Below are 19,256 nucleotides of genomic sequence, written 5' to 3'. Positions count from 1 at the left end.
TGTTGTGCAGCCTAACCCTAATATCTGATTGGTTTAAATATATTTTTACTTACATTTTTTTTTTAATAATGTTGCAGTTTGGTGTGGTTTTGGTTTTGTAGTGAAAATGTTATAATCGACATTTTGAGGTGATTGTATATATATATATATATATATAATGTCAGATATACACATTTCAATTTAATTTAGTAATCTTTAATAAAATAAAAGCACAAAATATTTTTAGTCTTATATATAATATACTCAAATATTCTCACCTTTGACTTATTTTCTTTTACTCAAAATTCACTATTTTAAAATCAATTATTTAAAATAATATAATTTTACTCAATTTTTGTTTGTGCTATTTTTACGCCTATTTAAGGAAAAAGTAATGATAGCAAATAAGATGGCTACATTTAAATGAATGAATATTTTACACAATATTTACTGAAAATGAAAAAAAAAATGTAAGTAAAATTAGCTCAATATAAATATAATTTATTTCAATTTAATATCATTTAGTTAAACATTACACAATTCATATTGATGGAATTTTGTTATGACATTGAAATGCGTTAATCTTAAAAATAAACACAAATACGTGTATTGAAAATCTACCAGGTAGACCTTTTTTAATTTGTATAAACTTAAAAAGGCTTCGTGACTAAAATGAAACTTCAAAGTTGTTACGGTTGGATACTGATCGTTTTTGTTAATCCAAAAATGTAAACTGAACAGCATGTTTTGGTGCCTTATTTATATTTTAGGTGTGGTTTCTAAAACACTGTTCTGCTATGCAACCAAACTGCAACACTGAAACATTTTGTGCTTGATTTAAAATTTGAAGGCCAAATAAAATGTGCATTAAAATGACTGGAATCACTTTATATCACCAGCAAAATCATTGTAAATATTCGATATATCTCCCGGCCCCATCCAGAAACATGTCTTAATCTGCAAAAATCATAGTGAATCTACACAACACACTTTTATGGGGCTTTTTTCCAAGCTACAATGTTGGTAATCCTAAAAATGAAACTCATTAGTTTAAACTCATTAATTAGTTTATTATGCACTGAAGCTGTAACCACTGGCAAGCCTATTATACGTAACACAACAGTCCTCACGTCTGCATGGAGTACCCACATATAGTACAGGCCTCTTTCTTAGGACTGAGTCTAGCAGCATTCAGTTTTTTCATATAGTAAAAGTCGTTTTTTATTATGGAATAAAAAACTTCCCCAACACCTGTCTGGATGCTGGTCACATTCATTTACCATGTCAGGAGGTACAAAAAAATAGTAAAAAGAGCTGCTCAAATTAGACCAAAATGCAAATGTGCGACCAGCATCGCTTGTTTTGAAGTCCCTCACCTACAGCTTCTCATTTCAGACTGAAACCAGCTCAGATTCATAAGAACTAAAAAAAGGTTGAATCTCATTTAAACAACGACTGAAGGGCACTCATTGTGTTCTCTTAGTGTCCTCTGTGTTTGAGAGGGTTTCGGTCAGATGTAGTACTGGTTGGCTGCCAGACTGTCCATGAAGGGCCGTACCAGATTGTCTGTGGAGAAGTAGAACACCAGGCCGAACGTGATGGAGATGGGAAGAGCCGGCAGTGCCTTCTTGAAAATGGCCAGCAGGAGGAGCGTCAGACACAGTCCCTGCAAAACAACCACAACAATAGACACTACAGCGGTGTGCCAAAACCTAGTGAGCTGTCTATGTAGGCAGCATCTTAAGGCATCATAAACACACTCCTGACAGAAACACTGTTCTGAAAGAAAGATGGAGAGTTAAGTTGGCAAGATTGGCAAGTTTTAAGGCAGAATCACATGTATCCTTTGCATTACAGGAAACCCCACAATGCATTATAATGAGCTCAATTAAAAAAATAATCCAAGATAGATGAGGAGGCAGTTATAAATGAACAATAATTCATACCGGAATGTATAAATAAAAAGTTGCTCAATATAAAATAAAAAAAACAGACAATATGTGTCAGTGCGGCCTATTTTACACTCAATTATAGTACATTTAATGATAGCAAATAAGAACTACACAAAATCTCATAATTTCAATGAATGAATGACTGTTTTACCAAATATATCCTCAAAATTCACTATTTTTTAAATTACAAATAGATCAATATAATTACAAATTTAAAATTTTACCCCAAATTAGTGGGTGCTGTTTATTTTTACGCATATAGTACATTTAATTATAGCAAATAAGATGCACACAAAATTACTGAATTTAAATTATCTAATATTTTACACAATATTTACTCAAATAATATACCCAAATATACTCACATTTTACTCATTTTCATTTATTCAAAATGCACACTTTTATAAAAGTAGAAATAGCTCAATATAATAAAAGATTATTCTTAAAAATGTATTTTACCTAATATTTGTGGGTGCTATTTTCATGCTTATTTACAGAAAATAACATTTCAGCAAATAGGATGTACACAAAATGGCTACATTTAAATGAACGACTATTTTACACAATATTTGTGGGTGCGGGTCTATTTTTATTGTAAATTGATAGCAAATATGTAAACAAAATTGCTGAATTTAAATGATTAATGATTAAATGACTATTTTACACAATACTCAAATATACTCACATTTAAAAAAAAATATTTTACATTGAATTCAATTTTTTTTTTTTATTAGAAATAGCTCAAAATAATAATAATACAAATAAAATAGTCTTTTCCCAATATTTGTGTATGCCTTTTTATGCTTATTTACAGAAAATAACATTTTAGCACATAGAATGTACACAAAATGGCTACATTTAAATGAACGACTATTTTACACAATACTGTCTCAAAATTCACTATTTTTAAAAGTACAAATAGCTCAGTATAATTAAAAAAATGACTATTTTACCCAATATTGTGGGTGTTGTCTATTTGTATGCTTCTACAAATGTAATGATAGCAAATACAATTGACAAAACATTGCTGAATTGAAATAAATGACTATTTTACACAATATTTACTCAAATATACTCATATTTTACTCAAAATTCACTATTTTTTATAAATAAATTAAATTAATTGTCACAATATTTCTGGGTGCGGCCTATTTTTATGCTTATTTATAGTAAATTTAATGCTAGCAAATAAAACACTGAAAATTTGCTGCATTTAAATAACTCTTTTACACAATATTTACTCAAAATTCACAAACAAATGCACGTTATCCATTGACAAAACTGTCGGTACATTTTAGAACTGAGACTAGGTGTAATGATTTCTGTCACAGTTATCGGCTGATGCAAATAATCTTAAAACTGGCCAATAATCGGCCTGGCTAATATCGGTGTTTTCCTCGTTTTCACATCAATCACTAGGTTTTAAAAACTATCTTGCCCTTGATGAAGATGACAAATGTATTGTAATGCTTACAATGAGAATGGCCACGAAACAGGCCAGTGTGGTGTTCCAGTCTCCTCCTGTTGCTGCTGCTTTTCCCACCAGAACACTGTAGAAGATAAAGTCTCCGAGCCCCAGTTTCACCCCTCCTGTGAGAAGGTCAACCAACAAGCATTTCAGCATACCTTAACTCTAGTTGTACTGAAATGGTGAAATGTAAAACCTGTTCGTTATGTTTGCCTTCATTGCTTGGAAGGGACATGAACAGTATTTACAAGTCAAGCTCTCCAATTTCTAGTAAAGATTTTGGAACGCTGAGGTCATGGAAACCACTTACGGTCTTCCTCAACGTCCTCTTCTGCCGAATACCGTCGCCTCCTTCCTTGAGATGAATCATCTTCTGACTCCACCCCTTCCTGTGGTCGGGGTCCACCCTCAGGGTGCTGCCTTTCATCAGCTGAGATGACAAAAATAGTTTATAGACCCCAATTTAGGTTACTTGGGATTATTTTTCACTTTCAATGTCTTCTATAAAGTACTGAAATACACAGTGACCTGAATCCTGATTACTATGATCAGCCATTCCAACCATCCAAACCATGGCAGCTGAGAAAGAGAAACAGTGCTTTTATTAGCACACATGACCCATCTTGAGCAGACTTATATTGACTGAACTAATAGACTATATATCCGACGAAGTAGAACAAATTGGTGCATATCAGAGTAAGCAGATGATTTATAAATTGCGTTCAAATTGCTTGCCGCATCGTGCCCGGTTAGGACGCAGTGTTATACGCATACTCATCTGCTTTGCTGCTTTACGCTTGGAGTGCTAGGTTTTATTTTTCAGTACGTACATGAATATATAAGTGCAGGAAAAATTGGCTCGTTTCTTTCCTGAGCAGTCTCAACCAGCATCCTCAATGGGCCTTTTGGAGAGAGCACCGCTATCAGATCTGGAGAACAAAAACAACAAATGCAAAAGAGCATGACACCATTGTCAGATTGTCTGTTGCACATAAGGTTTGTCAATCGATCTATGGCAAGTGTACCATAAATAGAGATGGCTCCCAGTATGACCCATGCCGACCACTCGGGCAGGTATTTGATGAATATGAGTGCCATGAGAGCACTGATGACAATGAGGTAGGCCTGCTGCAGCCGTAAAGGGCCTTTCCAATGGATGCAGATCATTCCCACGACGCCGAAGTTCCAAATGATCATCGCTAACGTTGGGTAATCCATGGCCACGTTATATGTCTTAAACACCTCTCTGAAATGCAAAGCGTTCAGCACAATTAAACAAAAGTATAATCATACCACATTCAAAGCAACTTAAAAGTCAAAGCAGATCTTTACTCATAGGAACAGATCTGCTCTTTAACTCTGTCAAAATGGGGGCGCTATGTCGCAAAAAAAAAGTCTCCAAATATTTAAGTCAGGCATCGTTTAAAAGCTTATAATCTGAACTTTTCATAGATATCCATCACTTCTGCATTTATGTTACTTAACAAAATATGGCCTGAAATCATTTGCGTCACAAATCAACGCCACCTAGAGGTCATGTGGTGGAAATAGCATGTAAATAGACAAATCATACATCAAATTGAAGCTCTAATTCTCAGGAGTTTATTTTGTTTCCCTAATATGACAGTTCAAAAGATTTTCAAAAGTATCACAGAGTGAAGTATTATTTCTATAAGACATCAAATACAAATGTCTCCTTTACGCAACGATTACTGCTGCTGTAAGCCCCAAATAGCTAAAAGGTTTATATCTGCTTTTACTTTAGGCAGTTGTCTAAAACAATTGCCATTTTTTACTTGTCTGTGAGCTTGCTTGTGTGAATAATCCAATGTTATATCTTAGATGTCCAAAACAAAATATGCAGTCCATCAGGAAATGCATCCCAAGCAAATCATCGGTAATATATGTTATTGATAGGGGAGGGTCCAAGCTTTCTAATGACACCTAGACTGAGCTTCTAGTCCACTCAGAGGCCGAGATATTCAATTAAACAATGGTGGTGGTGCATGAACTAAAAATGAGACTGAATGTCTATGGACGAGCACATCTGTGAGGGCTAAAAGAGCGTCTTCTGAAAGAAAATTAGGCAATTTGTCCATAGTGTGTAAATGGTGATCTTTTAAATTTGATCGTGAAAAATTGCAGACGGCAGCCCAAAAATGCCCCAGAGTTGAGGGGTAATTTCATGACGAATGTAATTTTCTGTGATCTTTTGAAATAAGAGATAATTTATGCAATGAAAACATACTGTAACTTTTCCCCAGTAAAAAACAAAAGATCAGTTCTTGAAATTGATGTTGATATCACAGTAGTTTGAATGTGTGTTTTTATTATTTTGGGCCACAAAGCGTTTTAAAGATGGTAAAATAAATGTTTTTTTAAATCGATAAAAAGAACCTCATTAATATTCTGAACGAGTTGGAAACCTTTATTGATTTCAGCAAATCAGTTCTTTCAAAATGTCCATTTCAATTGATTCAGTTGGGTCATAACGCACTAATGTTTATTTAAGTCTCTACATACAGTAGCATTTTATATGCTTTAAATATATATATATATATTATGCAGATAAATGTAGCAGTTTATTAATTTGTTTTGTTATATTGTTGAATTTATGAAAAAAAAAGGAGTTAAATATTTTTTCTTGTTTTCATATAGTGAAAACTGTGAAAAATATGCCTTGATTATTTTATTTTATTTTATATAAAAAAAAATTCTCCCCAATTTGGAATGCCCAATTCCCAATGCACTCTAAGTCCTCATGGTGGCGGAGGACGAATCTCAGTTGCCTCTGCGTCTGAGACCGTCAATCTGCGCATCTTATCACGTGGCTTGTTGAGTGCGTTAACCCGGAGATGTAGCACGTGTGGAGGCTTCACGCTATTCTCTGCGGCATCCTCGCCCAACTCACCAAGCGCGAGAACCACATTATAGCGACCACGAGGAGGTTACCCATGTGTCGCTACCCTCCCTAGCAACCGGGCCAATTTGGTTGCTTAGGAGACCTGGCTGGAGTCACTCAGCACACCCTGGATTCAAACTCATGACTCCAGGGGTGGTAGTCAGTGTCTTTACTCACTGAGCTACTCAGCCCCTCCTCCCCCTTTAAGCCATTTCAAAAGTAAGATCAGTTACATCGTAATATGAACTAAAAGCAAAGCTCAGCAGTGTCTTACCCCAGATACATGAAGCTAAACCAGAAGAGCAACATCAGAGATGACAGAATCAGCCAGCCATGAATAAACTGCACAAACACGCACAGAGAAACAGAGTAGATGGTTAGACATGGTAAGACCATCCAAACTCTGCACACTGTAGATGACGTTTCACTAATAATGCACGCATATATCAGGACCAAAACAATGTTTTAATGCAGATACTATAATTATGTAGATAATGTAACATTATCTAAAAATATATAATTCCCTAGTTATAGTCTCCAGATTTCTAAACCAATGCAGAAAATAGGGAAAAAGTCTGCAGAATTTGAACCTGATTGTAGTGTTATGTAATAGTTCTACTCACTTTATAGCAGCGATACTTATACAGCACCACCAGCACTATCGTCATGACGACAATGACACTGATCATGACAAGGGTGTTCAGGATGGAGTACAGAAGCCTCTGACCCACAGAGTTTGGGTCCTCTTCAAACGGAGTATATATGCTGCAAAACACAAACCATGACATTCCTTCTTTAAATTCCTCTTTTTTTAAAAAGTTGAAGTGTGTAATATCTGTGCCACCAACACAGAACTGCAAACATTTCTGATTTCGATTCATATGGGTACATTTCGGTAACAATTTCCATTTTACTTGCATATGAAAGAAATCCTCTCTCAGCTAATGCTGTTAATTATAAAGGGACCTTTTAGGTAACCCTTCTAGGTACAAATGAAAATATTGATTTGACAAATTATATTTTAGCATTCATCATATTGGTCACATTGTAGCTTTTGAAAAATGTTCAAATTGAGTGTATTCAATAAATAAATAAATGTCTTGAAATTGCAAATATTATAATGCATTTACATTTTTTGTTACATGTTAATTGCTTACACGCACAATTTTAACTATTTACAAGTTTTTAAATTGATATATTGAACACATGCTAAACGGTACCATCTCTTTAAAGCTACCGGCATCTTTCTGTGCATTTAATTTGTGCTCGTTATAGTGTTTTAGGCACACATTGGCATTTAAAGGAATGTTCCGGTTCAGTGCAAGTTAAACTCAATTGACAGCATTTGAGGCATAATGTTGATTACTACAAAGAAATTTCATTTAGATTTATCCCTCTTTTTCTATAAGAGAAGCAAAAATCTGGATTACAGTGAGGCACTTACAGTGGAAGTGAATGGGGCCAACCTGTAAACGTTAAAATACTCACTGTATCAAAAGTATAGCCACAAGACATAAAAAAAGATGTGTTGTTAACATGATTTTAATGTGTTAAAATCGCTTACTAACCTTTTCGATGTAAAGATATGGCCAAACAACTTTACAGCTCATGAGTTTTAACAGAAGAATTAATGCAAGTGCTTTTATAACATCATAAGCTTCACATTTCTGGTTTTAAACTCGCCAAAAATTGGCCCCATTCACTTCCATTGTAAGTGCCTCACAGTAACATTTTTTGCCTTTTTTCCCCAATTTTGAATGCCCAATTCCCACAGATTAGTAGGTCCTCGTAGTGGCGCGGTTACACACCTCAATCCGGGTGGCGGAGGACAAGTCTCAGTCAATCTTATCACGTGGCTCGTTGTGCATGACACCGCAGAGACTCACAGCATGTGGAGGCTCATGCTACCCTCAACGGTCCACACACAACATACCACGTGCCCCATTGAGAGCGAGAACCACTAATCATGACCACGAGGAGGTTACCCCATGTGACTCTACCCTCCCTAGCAACCTGGCCAATTTGGCTGCTTAGGAGACCTGGCTGGAGTCACTCAGCACACCCTGGATTAGAACTCGCGACTCCAGGGGGTGATAGGGATTTTTGCTTTTTCTAAAAAATGGAGGGACGAGTCGAAATTATAAATTCTTTGGTAATCAACATTATGCCAAAAATGCAGTCGACTGAGCTTATCTTCTATTGAACCCAGAATATTCCTTTATGGTAGAAAGGTAACAAAACAAAGCCCGTACAGCTGCTGTCCACTCTTCTCCGTGTAGAAACTGACAGATTTGATGGTTGCCACGACGACCACCATGCAAAGCGTGACCGGGACGAAGAGCATGATGACGTGTTTGGCGCCATATTTGAGGGTCAGCTCCTCTTCCTCTCCATCAGGAGTGGCTGCTCTCTCTCTCTCCACCTGTGCTACCTCGCCCGACTCTGAGCTGACAGTCCGTCGCTGTGAGAATCAAGAGTGAGGAAGAGGAAGATGAAAATGGGAAATGTTCATATACACACAAACAAGGTTTTGTAGTGCAGGCTTACTACACATTTTGATAACTGAATTTCAATAACGTCACCAGTCATTTGTAATTCCTTGATAAGGATTTTTTAAAAACCACTCATAGTTGATCTATTCATTGAAAAGAACCGGACTCAAAGAATGATTTGCTCACAAAGGCAGCAGAAAAGGAGGGAGAATTGTCCACTTACTCGTTTGGGTTCTGTGTCCTGAGGGAGAGACATGTCATGATCTTGGCTGTACGAGGGTACGGTTGGGCTTTCGGACTGGACCAGAGCGGACCTCTCGTTGTAGGAGTCCTCTTCACTGTCCGAGGTATTCATCAAGAAATGTAACAGAAGCCAAAACACCCAGAGCTGCAAAATGCATCATGCCAGACGTAAAAGTACATTTACATTTTTTACATTTATGCATTTGGCAGACGCTTTTATCCAAAGCGACTTACAGTGCACTTATTACAGGGACAATCCCCCTGGAGAAACCTGGAGTTAAGTGCCTTGCTCAAGAACACAATGGTGGTGGCTGTGGGGATCGAACCAGCAACCTTCTGATTACCAGTTATGTGCTTTAGCCCACTACACCACCACCACTCTCAGTACCAGAATGGCAAAAAAAAAAATCCAAAAAGAAAAAAATTCCAGATGCAGTATATTGTTCAACCAAAATCACAATAATTATTTGAAAAAATAAACTTATAAAGATTCGGTGGATAAAGAAGGACTTTGAACTGTAAACAAGCCCAAAACACACAAGGGACTCGTATTTGGCCTTGGCCCAGTTACAAAGCTCTATATTGAAGTATTTAAATATTTTTCTAGCCTATATATATATATTCACCAGATGAGGTATTTATAATTATTATTATTCAAAAGATATGAAGTTGGAGGCACGGTGTATGTGCTGACTGGGCATCTTTCCATATAGTCACTTTTTTCTTTGCATGTCCTCGCTTCAATTTAGAACAATTGATTATCTAATCAAAATAATAAAATATGACGGACAAAACTATGAACATTGACAATGAGGAAAGATTTAAATACAGCAAACACATGATCAAAATGTGATCATTAACAAATAATAATAATAAAAATGACTATCAGTAAACATTTTTGACAATAATAGTCCCATAATAGTTCCAAAATATATCGGCTTAACCGATATATCGGTCTACCTCTGATTTACAGTATCATTTAAGTACCGAAGTACACTCGAAAAAAATCTATTTTAGCCTAATTTTAAGATTCAAGCATTTCAATTGATTACCATATTCAAATACACTTTAAAATAATATCTATAATAATAAAATAATAATTGAAAACTGCATAAAAACAATAAGACAAGAACAACAATAAAAGTATCAAATTAATGTAAAAAGTGTGGAAGTAACTAGCTGGATACAATGACATTATTACTAGGGATGCACAATTTATCGGTGACAATATCGGTATCGGCCAAAATTAGTATCATCGGCACCAGTCTCTGCATCTTTTAAGCATGTCAAATATTAGATTGGAGCTTCAGTTTTAACACTTTTTTTTTTTAAACAACACAAAAAATCTCTTATTTTTTTTTAAACCCGCTATATATGACATCGGCATAATAAAATAAAATACATTTAAATAATTATCAGCTATCGATAATGGCCACAAAATTGTATATCTGTGCCACCCTAATTATTACCATATAGTGGTACAAGGTACAGCTCATACCTTGAGTGGCACAGTACATTATGCACGTGGATTATTTAAAAATAAAACACGTAGAAATGTGTTTTTTTTTTTTTAAATGTATGATTAATTTGCGAGTCAAATGCAGACATTTTTATTAAACATATATTAAAAGACTAAAAAAAAATTACCCCGGTTATAACAACTGCTACCCTTTCAGTAAATTAATTAATTAATTTGAAGTTTCTTGTAATGCTCTTTAAATCCATCTCAGGGAATTAATCACGGGCTTATCAACATAACAACTTAAAGTTACGCAGTTCCTTCCCTGGTCAAAAGTAAACTAATATATCCCTAAACGGAAGGGTAAGATAGAAATACCTTTAAATGTAAGAGAATTCACATGAAGAAATTTTCTGGCAGAGATTTTCGCAGATATCTCCATCAAAACATCGCGAATCTCAGGAAACGATGACGATCAGCTGATCCTCGCCACGTGACGCTCTGCGCATGTGACGTCACCTCACAATCCCTCTTTTTTTCCCCCCTCTCTTTTTGAAAATGTTCACTGTCTGATTCCGACTTGACAAATATTACATTTCTAACGCCTATCGTCGAAGTTAGCTTATATTTCAAATATATGTCTGTTTTGTGAATGTTAACACGATAAATGCATACTGAATTTGCCACAGTTTATGTGTGCGTGTTTACATTGATAAAGCAAATCATGTAGACCTGCTTCCTCATTTACAAAGCACACATACATTGAATACATAAGCAACTCTGGCTACTTACCAAATAAACAAATCAATGTAAATATTAATTTGATTTGAACGTTTTAAAGGGGTGCGAGCAGGGGCGTAGGTTCCAGGGGGGGATGTGGGTGAGGTACCCCCACCCCCCCCCAATAATAAAAACATTATCTGTGCTTACCCAGTTTGAGAGAGGCTAATGCTAATTCTTGTGTATTTATTTCACAGTTCATGTACATACTCAACCAATAAAATACAGAAGGAGGGACCTGGGAGCTTTACAAGGGTGGTCCCTTCTTCACTCTTACATATTAAGAGAGAGAGAGAGAGAGAGAGAGAGAGAGAGAGAGAGAGAGAGAGAGAGAGTGTGAGATGAATGCTCTGTGCTTAGAATGTGAATGAAAAAGGTTTGTAATCCTGAAACCTAACAGCAGGAGAAATGATTTGCCAGGAAAACACCATTTACTACTGCAGCTGGGCTTTTGTGGTTGGGGGACTGCTTTACCTCCTGCGGCAAATGAGCACACACACACCGTATGGGCGCTATGTGGACACAAACATCCAGTCCGTGATGGTCCCGGCCAAGGCAGGCTGGTTTATCCAAGAGCTTCCATCATTCTTAGTTCCTGTGCTGCTGTTGTTGGCAACGGAGTGTTTTCCGGGAATGGGACAACATTTACTGCTCTGGACTTTCTGCCTACACTACTTTCAAAGGTAATGACTCAGTTCACATACTGTGTTCAATGTGCATATTGTGGAAATACGTTGTCCAATAGTTGATGCATAACATGTCCATTGATATTCTTCTATCAGAGTTTAGGTTGAAATGTACATTCATGTATAAGGGAAAGTGTATATCTTATGGTAAGCATTTCTTTTCACTAGTTTTTCCACAATTTTAAACAAGTTTTTGCCTTCGTTCAACCTGTTTTGCAATGTGATAAATTATTAATATTATTACAAATAAAGTAATCGTACAAATATTTAATGCAATTAATTAATATGTGATCATAAAAGTTGCATGCATAAATAAATATTCATAAAAAATAAGTTTGTAGTTTTAGATGAGTGTATATGGGACAACTTACCATTTCAGCATGTCATCTACCCATATGCTGCTTGTGAATAATAGTGCAATATATCATAACAAGCACAACATTTTAATACTTACAAAGAATTTTAGTTTCTAGAATGGGAAGCACAGCTGTGATACATAAACTAAAAATGTTCTGGACTGTGTCTGCTAAGTGTTAACTGTAAGTGGATAGAGGCAGATGTTGTTTCCTCTTCATGCAACAAAGGAATGAAGAAAAAGGCAAGCTTTTTTCAGAGCACTGATGCGTTCAGTTAATAGGCTGATATCAGATGTCGAACGGCTTTCTTTGAATGTAGATAAGAATTTGCGGTAAGGAAAGGAACAAATAAACAAAGAGCTGTTATGCCGGTTAATTCCAGCAAGCAAACATTGTTTGCAACTTTGCATTCCTTGTTACTAAACTGCTGTTGTGTGGAAACAGGTTGTCACATACTGAATTGAGCGACTTGCCTGTTGCAACATGAAAAAAAAAAAAGTAAAAGTTTTGAAATATTTGACTGAAATGTTTCTCATGATCTTAACAATCTTTTGATCTGAAGGCTTATGCTTAAATGGATGACTTGGACCAAATAATAAAGAAAAGCAGCCAATAAGTGCCGATCATAGATGGGAACTCAAGAGTGCATTTCTGCAAATTCTGGGCAAAGGGCGACTACTAAGAAGATGCTAAAATATTACACAGTTTTGATTTATTTTGGATTTTGTTTAGTCACAACATAATTCCCATATTTCCATTTATGTTATTCCATAGTTGTGATGACTTTACTATTATTCTAAATTGTGAAGAAAAAAATATATATAATATTAGGGCTGTCAATCGATTAAAATTTTTAATCGAATTAATTACATGGTGTCCTGATTAATTAATCGCGATTAATTTCATATGCAAGAAAGCCCCTCATATAACATTAATTATAAATAAAATGATTATACATATTTATATCAATATATAATTATACATAGTTATTTTTACATATTTAAAATTATATATATATATATATATATATATATATATATATATATATATATATATATATATATGTATGTATAAAATACAAAATATTCAGATAATTAAAATGCATTACATTCCAGTAGCAGAAGAGTTAATCATTAATAAGACGATACAAAAAGCAGCTTTAGAATACAATGTATTGTTTACTCCATATTATTGATCATAAGTCAATCATTGGCATTCAGTTCACAGTAATCCATTTCACAAGTGAATTTGTCAATCAGTTGGAGATTTACTATGAGGGCTTGTTTAAGGACCGTCAATGAACACCTGCATCAGACATGCTTGTGTAGCGTCTCGGGTGCGTTGCCTCATAAACATAAAATGTTCTTTACTGTTTCAAGTTAAATATAGTTTAATACTCAATCTTTAAACACATCTTGAGATCCCTTAGTTCAGATTTACGCTCCATCAAGTGTTTTGAACGCAAGAATGTAACTCATGTTTGTGTTGTTCTGCTACTGAAGTGTTTCTTCACTGTATAAACTGCATGTTGCTCATACAGCTGAAGTTTCACTTACTGCCCTCTGGAGTAAACAGGTGGTACTACAAGCATTTCTCAGGAATCTTCCTTATTACTGTTTGTGTGCTGCATTGTGATTAATTGTGTTATTTTTTGTAAAATTAATCGCACTGAATTAACGCATTAAATCGACAGCCCTAATAATAAAGAACGAGTGTGTTTCAAAAGCTTTGACCGGTAGTGTATATTTGTCGAGGGCAAACGTATTTGCCAGTGTGGTAAGAAAAATAAACTTGTTTTAAATTAAGTTTATTTTTCTTAACCCACTGACAAATTGTTTTCCATCATAAAACTCACTAATTCGTTGTTAAATTTATCTGAAAACAATACTTAAAGGGACAGTTTGTGTTTGAAACAAGTTTAACTAATTTAACAGCATTTGTGGCATAATGTTGATTTCCACTAAAAAAGTAAATTTTGACTTTATAATTTCCTGACTTTATAAAATCTGGGGTTTTTACAATGTGGTGCACTTTACAATGGAAGTGAACGGGGGCCAGACCATTCAAAAACACAGTTTCAAAAGTATAGACACATGATAAAACATTACATATGTTAACATGATTTAAGTGGGGAGAAAAATCACATATCTGTATATTTACAACCAATACTAACAACTTCGTTGTCATGACAACAATCCTGAAATTGGATACATCTGAAAACGGAAAAGGTTAGTAAGGGATTTTATCACACTAAAATCATATTAACATAAATAATGTTAACGCTTTGTGGTTATACATTTGAAATGATGTATATTTTAGCGTTTACGGACTGGCTGCATTCACTTCCATTGTAAGAGCCTCACCGAATTACTGTTGATTGAGTGTTGGGTAAGTTACTCAAAAAAGTAATTCTCTAAAATTGTAATCAGATTACTGACTTCATTGGGAAAGTAATCACATTACTGATTACTTTTAAATTACTTTTAAGAACACTTTTCAAAGAAAAGCTTAATTTTACCCCTCAGCGAATTCAAAATAATGTCTTTATTTCCTCCTTGTTTATGGTCTCCTTGGGGGCCGCAATTACACTTAACACTTGAACTTAACCTGTATTGAACCTGCAATATTCCTTTAATATCCAATGTCATTTAATCTCTACTGAGTTTGAAAATTTGCAGACGATTCATTTATGGCACTACGCATGCATTATATGGTCTCCGCCAACGATATCTGAATACTGAGTCGTAAAACTAGCAAAGTGTTTCAATGGTGTCAGTGTCTTTGAATGTTCTTCCAGTGATACAGACCCAGAGTTTGCCATCTGCTTTATAATCAAATTCTTACATCGTATCAAATGAAATGTCTTAAACAGCATTTTCCAACAAACATATCAATTATGCCTGTGCTGAGACAGATTGAGGGTTCTTCATGGGATCTTATACAAGATGTACATTTCAAACAGTGCATTTCCTTGACCAACACGTTTGTTTTGTGACTGTTTCATTATACTCTGTTGTTCCGACAGGACTTTTGTGTTTTCCTTGCTGACTAAAGGCAGACCCTCTCCTCTGCACATTGTGGTGTCTGCAGTTGTTTTCTGCTCTCTGAACGGCTTTCTTCAAGGCCATTATATGCTGCATTGCACTCAGTACCACACAGAATGGCACAAGGATGCACGCTTTGTGATAGGTACATGGACTGGTGCTATACTAAACAAACCAGTTAACCACTAGACAACCTGTCAAAAGTTTGGACACACCTACTTGCTCTTAATTATTACCATTTCCCACATTTTAGAATAATATTAAAGTAATGAAACTGTGAAATATCACAAATGGAAGAATGAGAGCTTTGACGAATTAAAGCTATCTTTTATTTTAGCTTCTTCAATGTTGCCACCCTTTGTCTAGATTACAGCTCACCACACTCTGGGCATTCTCTCTACCAGCTTCATGAGGTGCAACCTGAGATGCTTTTTAAACAGCAGGCTATTGGAGGACTCTTGTTGTCTCTTTTTCCTTCACTACCCGGTCCAAATCATCCATTTAAAAATAAATAAAATAAAAAATTACATTACTAATTTCAAGCATTTGTGCATTAGATCATACATTCAAGTGTGTCCAATTTTTTGACAGGTAGCAAATTATCAATTCAAATAGAATCAATTAAATGTTGTTGTTTCATTGGTTATAAATAACAGAAACACTCAATAGTGAATTAAATTAGCTAAACAATTCAACTAACTTTAGAAATGGATTTTTCCCTTCCAGGGTTGTTAATGTTTTTCTCAGGAATGGCCATCAACATCCACAGCGACTACATTTTACGAAACCTGAGGAAACCAGGAGAGATCCATTATAAAATCCCGAGAGGTCAGTTTGACTCTTGAAGGGTTCAGTTGCATTTAATATTTTTCTGTCAAACTCATTTATATCATAATTTAAACACGTCCAGGTCACATTTCAAGCTAAAAATTAAGCATGTTTTATGACCCAATTTAATTTTTTTCTAATTGCGAAGGAACTCAAAACTTATTGCAAGAAAATGCAACATTCAGTGTGAGGGAACGCATAATATTGTGAATAAACAGTACATTTATTGTGAGAGAAGGCAGACACAGGACGGCTGTGGCTCAGGTGGTAGAGCTGGTTGGCTGCCAATCGCAGGGTTGGTGGTTCGATTCCTGGCCCACACGACTCCACATGCTGAAGTGTCCTTGGGTAAAACACTGAACCCCAAGTTGCTCCCAATGGCAGGCTAGCGCCTTACATAGCAGCTCTGCCATCATTGGTGTGTAAGTGTAAGTGTAAGTGTGTGTGTGTGTGAATGGGTGATTGTGACACAGCGTAAAGCACTTTGGTAACCTTTAAGGTTTAAAAAAGCGCTATATAAGTGCAGACCATTTACTATTGCAAGGGAATGCGAAAATTATTGTGAGGGAACCAGGCTATTGCGAGTGAATCCAAACTTTTTGCGAGGTAAAGCAAAACTACCTCATTAAATAAATTCCCTCCCTGTCCTCTAAGGGGCTACATAATACTGTGACTACATAATTTCCATCCTATCCAATCTATTGATATTGACAATATGGATTTTGGAATTCACACCATTATGTTTATCATCTAAGTAAACACACCTATCAGCTAATGCCAACAACCTGAAAATCGCTATTTTTGGGGAATAGCATACACCCCCCTAAAGCAGCAGATACTATGGAAGTGGTGATTCCTGCTTTTGGAAAAGGTCATGAGGCATCAGTGTATTACTCCCTGCTAATTCAGAGTCTGGGGGACGGAGCTTCAACTTCAATCAAGAGATTATGGGAGAAAGATTAAAACTTGATATTATAAACTTGGTAAAGTCTGCATCTAGAGACGCAATTCAAGATTTTATATTGGTTCTGTTGGACCCCCTCTCCATCAGATGATGGAGAAATAACCCATGTCTTTTGGGGGGGTGTTAAGATCCAGGAGTTTTGGTTGAAGGTTCAGAGTTTGGTGTGTGATGTATTGGGCATCATTTTGCCACAGACTCTGTATTTTGGGCGAAGGGGCGGTCATCGATGTTGAAAATAGACACATAAAGAGTTGGGTCTTAACCAGTGTTATGATCGCCAGACAGATACTTTTAAGGGGATGGAGGTCGGCTTGAGCGCCCTCATTTCAGGAGTGGTGCTCGGCGATGGGAAGGGTGGCGGCCTTTGAAGAAGGGTCATTTAGAAGAAAGTCTTAACTTGTTCATGGAGAAATGGGGCGGATATCTGTCATTTATGGATGTGTGATTATTATTATTATATTTTTGTGTGTGTCTATATCATGTCGACCACTGGGATGTTGTTGGGGGCCAGGGTGGGATTGGGGATTGGGAGGGGTAATAGTGGGGGTTAATGTTGAATCTGTGTATATATGTTTTGTTTTTCTATGTTCAAATATGTGAATCAATAAAAATTGTTAATCTGGAAGAAAAAAGAAATTTTGAAAATCACCAGATATCTTCTAGTTCATTGACCTGACCAATACATCAGTCTATTACTAATATAAACCACACATATGACATGTTCTTCGATTAAACATGCTTGAGTATGGTTGTTTTATCTTTAGGGGGAATGTTTGAGTGGGTCTCTGGTGCCAACTTCTTTGGGGAGATCGTTGAATGGTGTGGATACGCTGTGGCCACCTGGTCCTTTCCAGCTTTCTCCTTTGCCATCTTCACCATCTGCTCCATTGGACCACGAGCCTACCACCATCACAGGTGCTTGAGTTTTGCTTCAAAACGTAATGTTTAGATACTAATAAGCTGTCTTGCTGCCTACTGCATTCCTAGGCAGCATGCTGACTTTAATGGAACCTCATAAGTGACTAATTGTGAACACTACATAGGCAGCAACAGCCTCATTCAAACAGTACTTCTCAAGCAAAGTCTATGAGAGATTTGACTCTGGCAGTTTGGCATTAAGATATTAAGTATAAAAATACTTAGCACACACAAATGATGGGTAAAATAGTCCATAAATAGATTTAAAAGTATATTCTAAGTCTAATAAGTCTATTTTTATTGATATTTATTCTTAATAAAAGTTCTCTAGTTTGGGACTGACCTCTTAGTGAACAATACATGCTTCTGTTTATGGACTATTTATTGAAGGTAGTAGACATTAAGGCAGCTATCTAGATTTTGGAACAGAGCCTAAGACTACATATATAGACAAAATGACCATTTTAATGGTCATTCACTGTTGAATCCATCCAGAGTCCAGCCAAAGTTATGTAATATCACTTATCTTTTTCACAGGTATTATTTGGAGAAATTTAAAGATTACCCCAAATCAAGAAAGGCTGTGATCCCCTTCGTGCTATAGCAAAGTCAGACGGACGTTGACACATTTACAAGGACATTTGAAAGGGAAATCAAGGACACAAAGTTTCCATTTAAACAAAATGATTTTAACCACTGACCTAATAAGAATTCTGTTCTGATGTTATGTTGTTCAAGTTTTGTCTTTATTTTTTAAGTACACCATTAAAATCTTTTGTTTACAACTCTACATGGCAGAGAATGGTCAGTTATACATATCCCATTCTGCACAAGAAGTTTAGTAAAATAATGAATCATCCATAAATATTTATAACCAGTCAAGTGCGATTAGTGCTCAGGAAACCTAAAACACACACCATACAAAGCTGCCGTTCAAAGTCCTCTGAACTATAGCGTTTCTGTACATTGTTTCAAGTGAATAATATGATACACCATGTTTTGCTCTCAGTAAATGCTGTATGTAAATGTCATTTCATATGTGTTCATCAGAAACCATACGGAGAATAAAGCACTTATCATCTCCTAGAGAAACCGTATACAACCCCCATAACATCTCTTGAACTATATTCACTTAGAAGTTCTCATTTCTTATTACTTCTCTGGGATGGCTTTACTTTTAAGCTG

The 19,256-nt window shown here is 35.7% G+C and overlaps 2 protein-coding genes across 2 annotated transcripts; one reads left to right on the top strand and one right to left on the bottom strand.

Moving 5' to 3' along the window:
• Positions 1-516: 516 nt before the first annotated feature.
• LOC127643450 (presenilin-2) lies at positions 517-11,342 on the bottom strand. Its single transcript, XM_052126216.1, has 11 exons — positions 10,874-11,342; positions 9,017-9,181; positions 8,554-8,762; positions 6,925-7,066; positions 6,576-6,643; positions 4,425-4,645; positions 4,230-4,328; positions 3,928-3,978; positions 3,710-3,829; positions 3,406-3,521; positions 517-1,645 (listed from the first exon to the last, which is right to left on the bottom strand). The coding sequence occupies exons 2-11, from the start codon at positions 9,146-9,148 to the stop codon at positions 1,490-1,492; spliced, it is 1,314 nt and encodes a 437-aa protein (XP_051982176.1). The 5' UTR covers positions 9,149-9,181; positions 10,874-11,342; the 3' UTR covers positions 517-1,489.
• Positions 11,343-11,559: 217 nt separating this feature from the next.
• LOC127643451 (3-oxo-5-alpha-steroid 4-dehydrogenase 2-like) lies at positions 11,560-18,861 on the top strand. Its single transcript, XM_052126217.1, has 5 exons — positions 11,560-11,958; positions 15,343-15,506; positions 16,088-16,189; positions 17,918-18,068; positions 18,609-18,861. The coding sequence occupies exons 1-5, from the start codon at positions 11,684-11,686 to the stop codon at positions 18,673-18,675; spliced, it is 759 nt and encodes a 252-aa protein (XP_051982177.1). The 5' UTR covers positions 11,560-11,683; the 3' UTR covers positions 18,676-18,861.
• Positions 18,862-19,256: the final 395 nt, after the last annotated feature.

This window comes from Xyrauchen texanus, chromosome 5 (assembly GCF_025860055.1).
Source record: "Xyrauchen texanus isolate HMW12.3.18 chromosome 5, RBS_HiC_50CHRs, whole genome shotgun sequence".
Taxonomy (NCBI): domain Eukaryota; kingdom Metazoa; phylum Chordata; class Actinopteri; order Cypriniformes; family Catostomidae; genus Xyrauchen; species Xyrauchen texanus.
Note: the sequence above shows the minus strand (reverse complement) of the source record. Positions and strands in the feature narration are given on the sequence as shown.

Bases quoted from the DNA above. Each gene is read 5' to 3' on its own strand.
- LOC127643451 (XM_052126217.1), top strand. From the start codon at position 11,684: ATGATTTGCCAGGAAAACACCATTTACTACTGCAGCTGGGCTTTTGTG. The intron at 11,959-15,342 runs GTAATGACTCAG...TTGTTCCGACAG, and splicing joins TGCCTACACTACTTTCAAAG to GACTTTTGTGTTTTCCTTGC. The intron at 18,069-18,608 runs GTGCTTGAGTTT...TCTTTTTCACAG, and splicing joins CGAGCCTACCACCATCACAG to GTATTATTTGGAGAAATTTA.
- LOC127643450 (XM_052126216.1), bottom strand. From the start codon at position 9,148: ATGAATACCTCGGACAGTGAAGAGGACTCCTACAACGAGAGGTCCGCT. The intron at 6,644-6,924 runs GTGAGTAGAACT...GTGTTTGTGCAG, and splicing joins ATAAGTATCGCTGCTATAAA to TTTATTCATGGCTGGCTGAT. The intron at 3,522-3,709 runs GTAAGTGGTTTC...ACCTTCTCACAG, and splicing joins AGAGGACGTTGAGGAAGACC to GAGGGGTGAAACTGGGGCTC.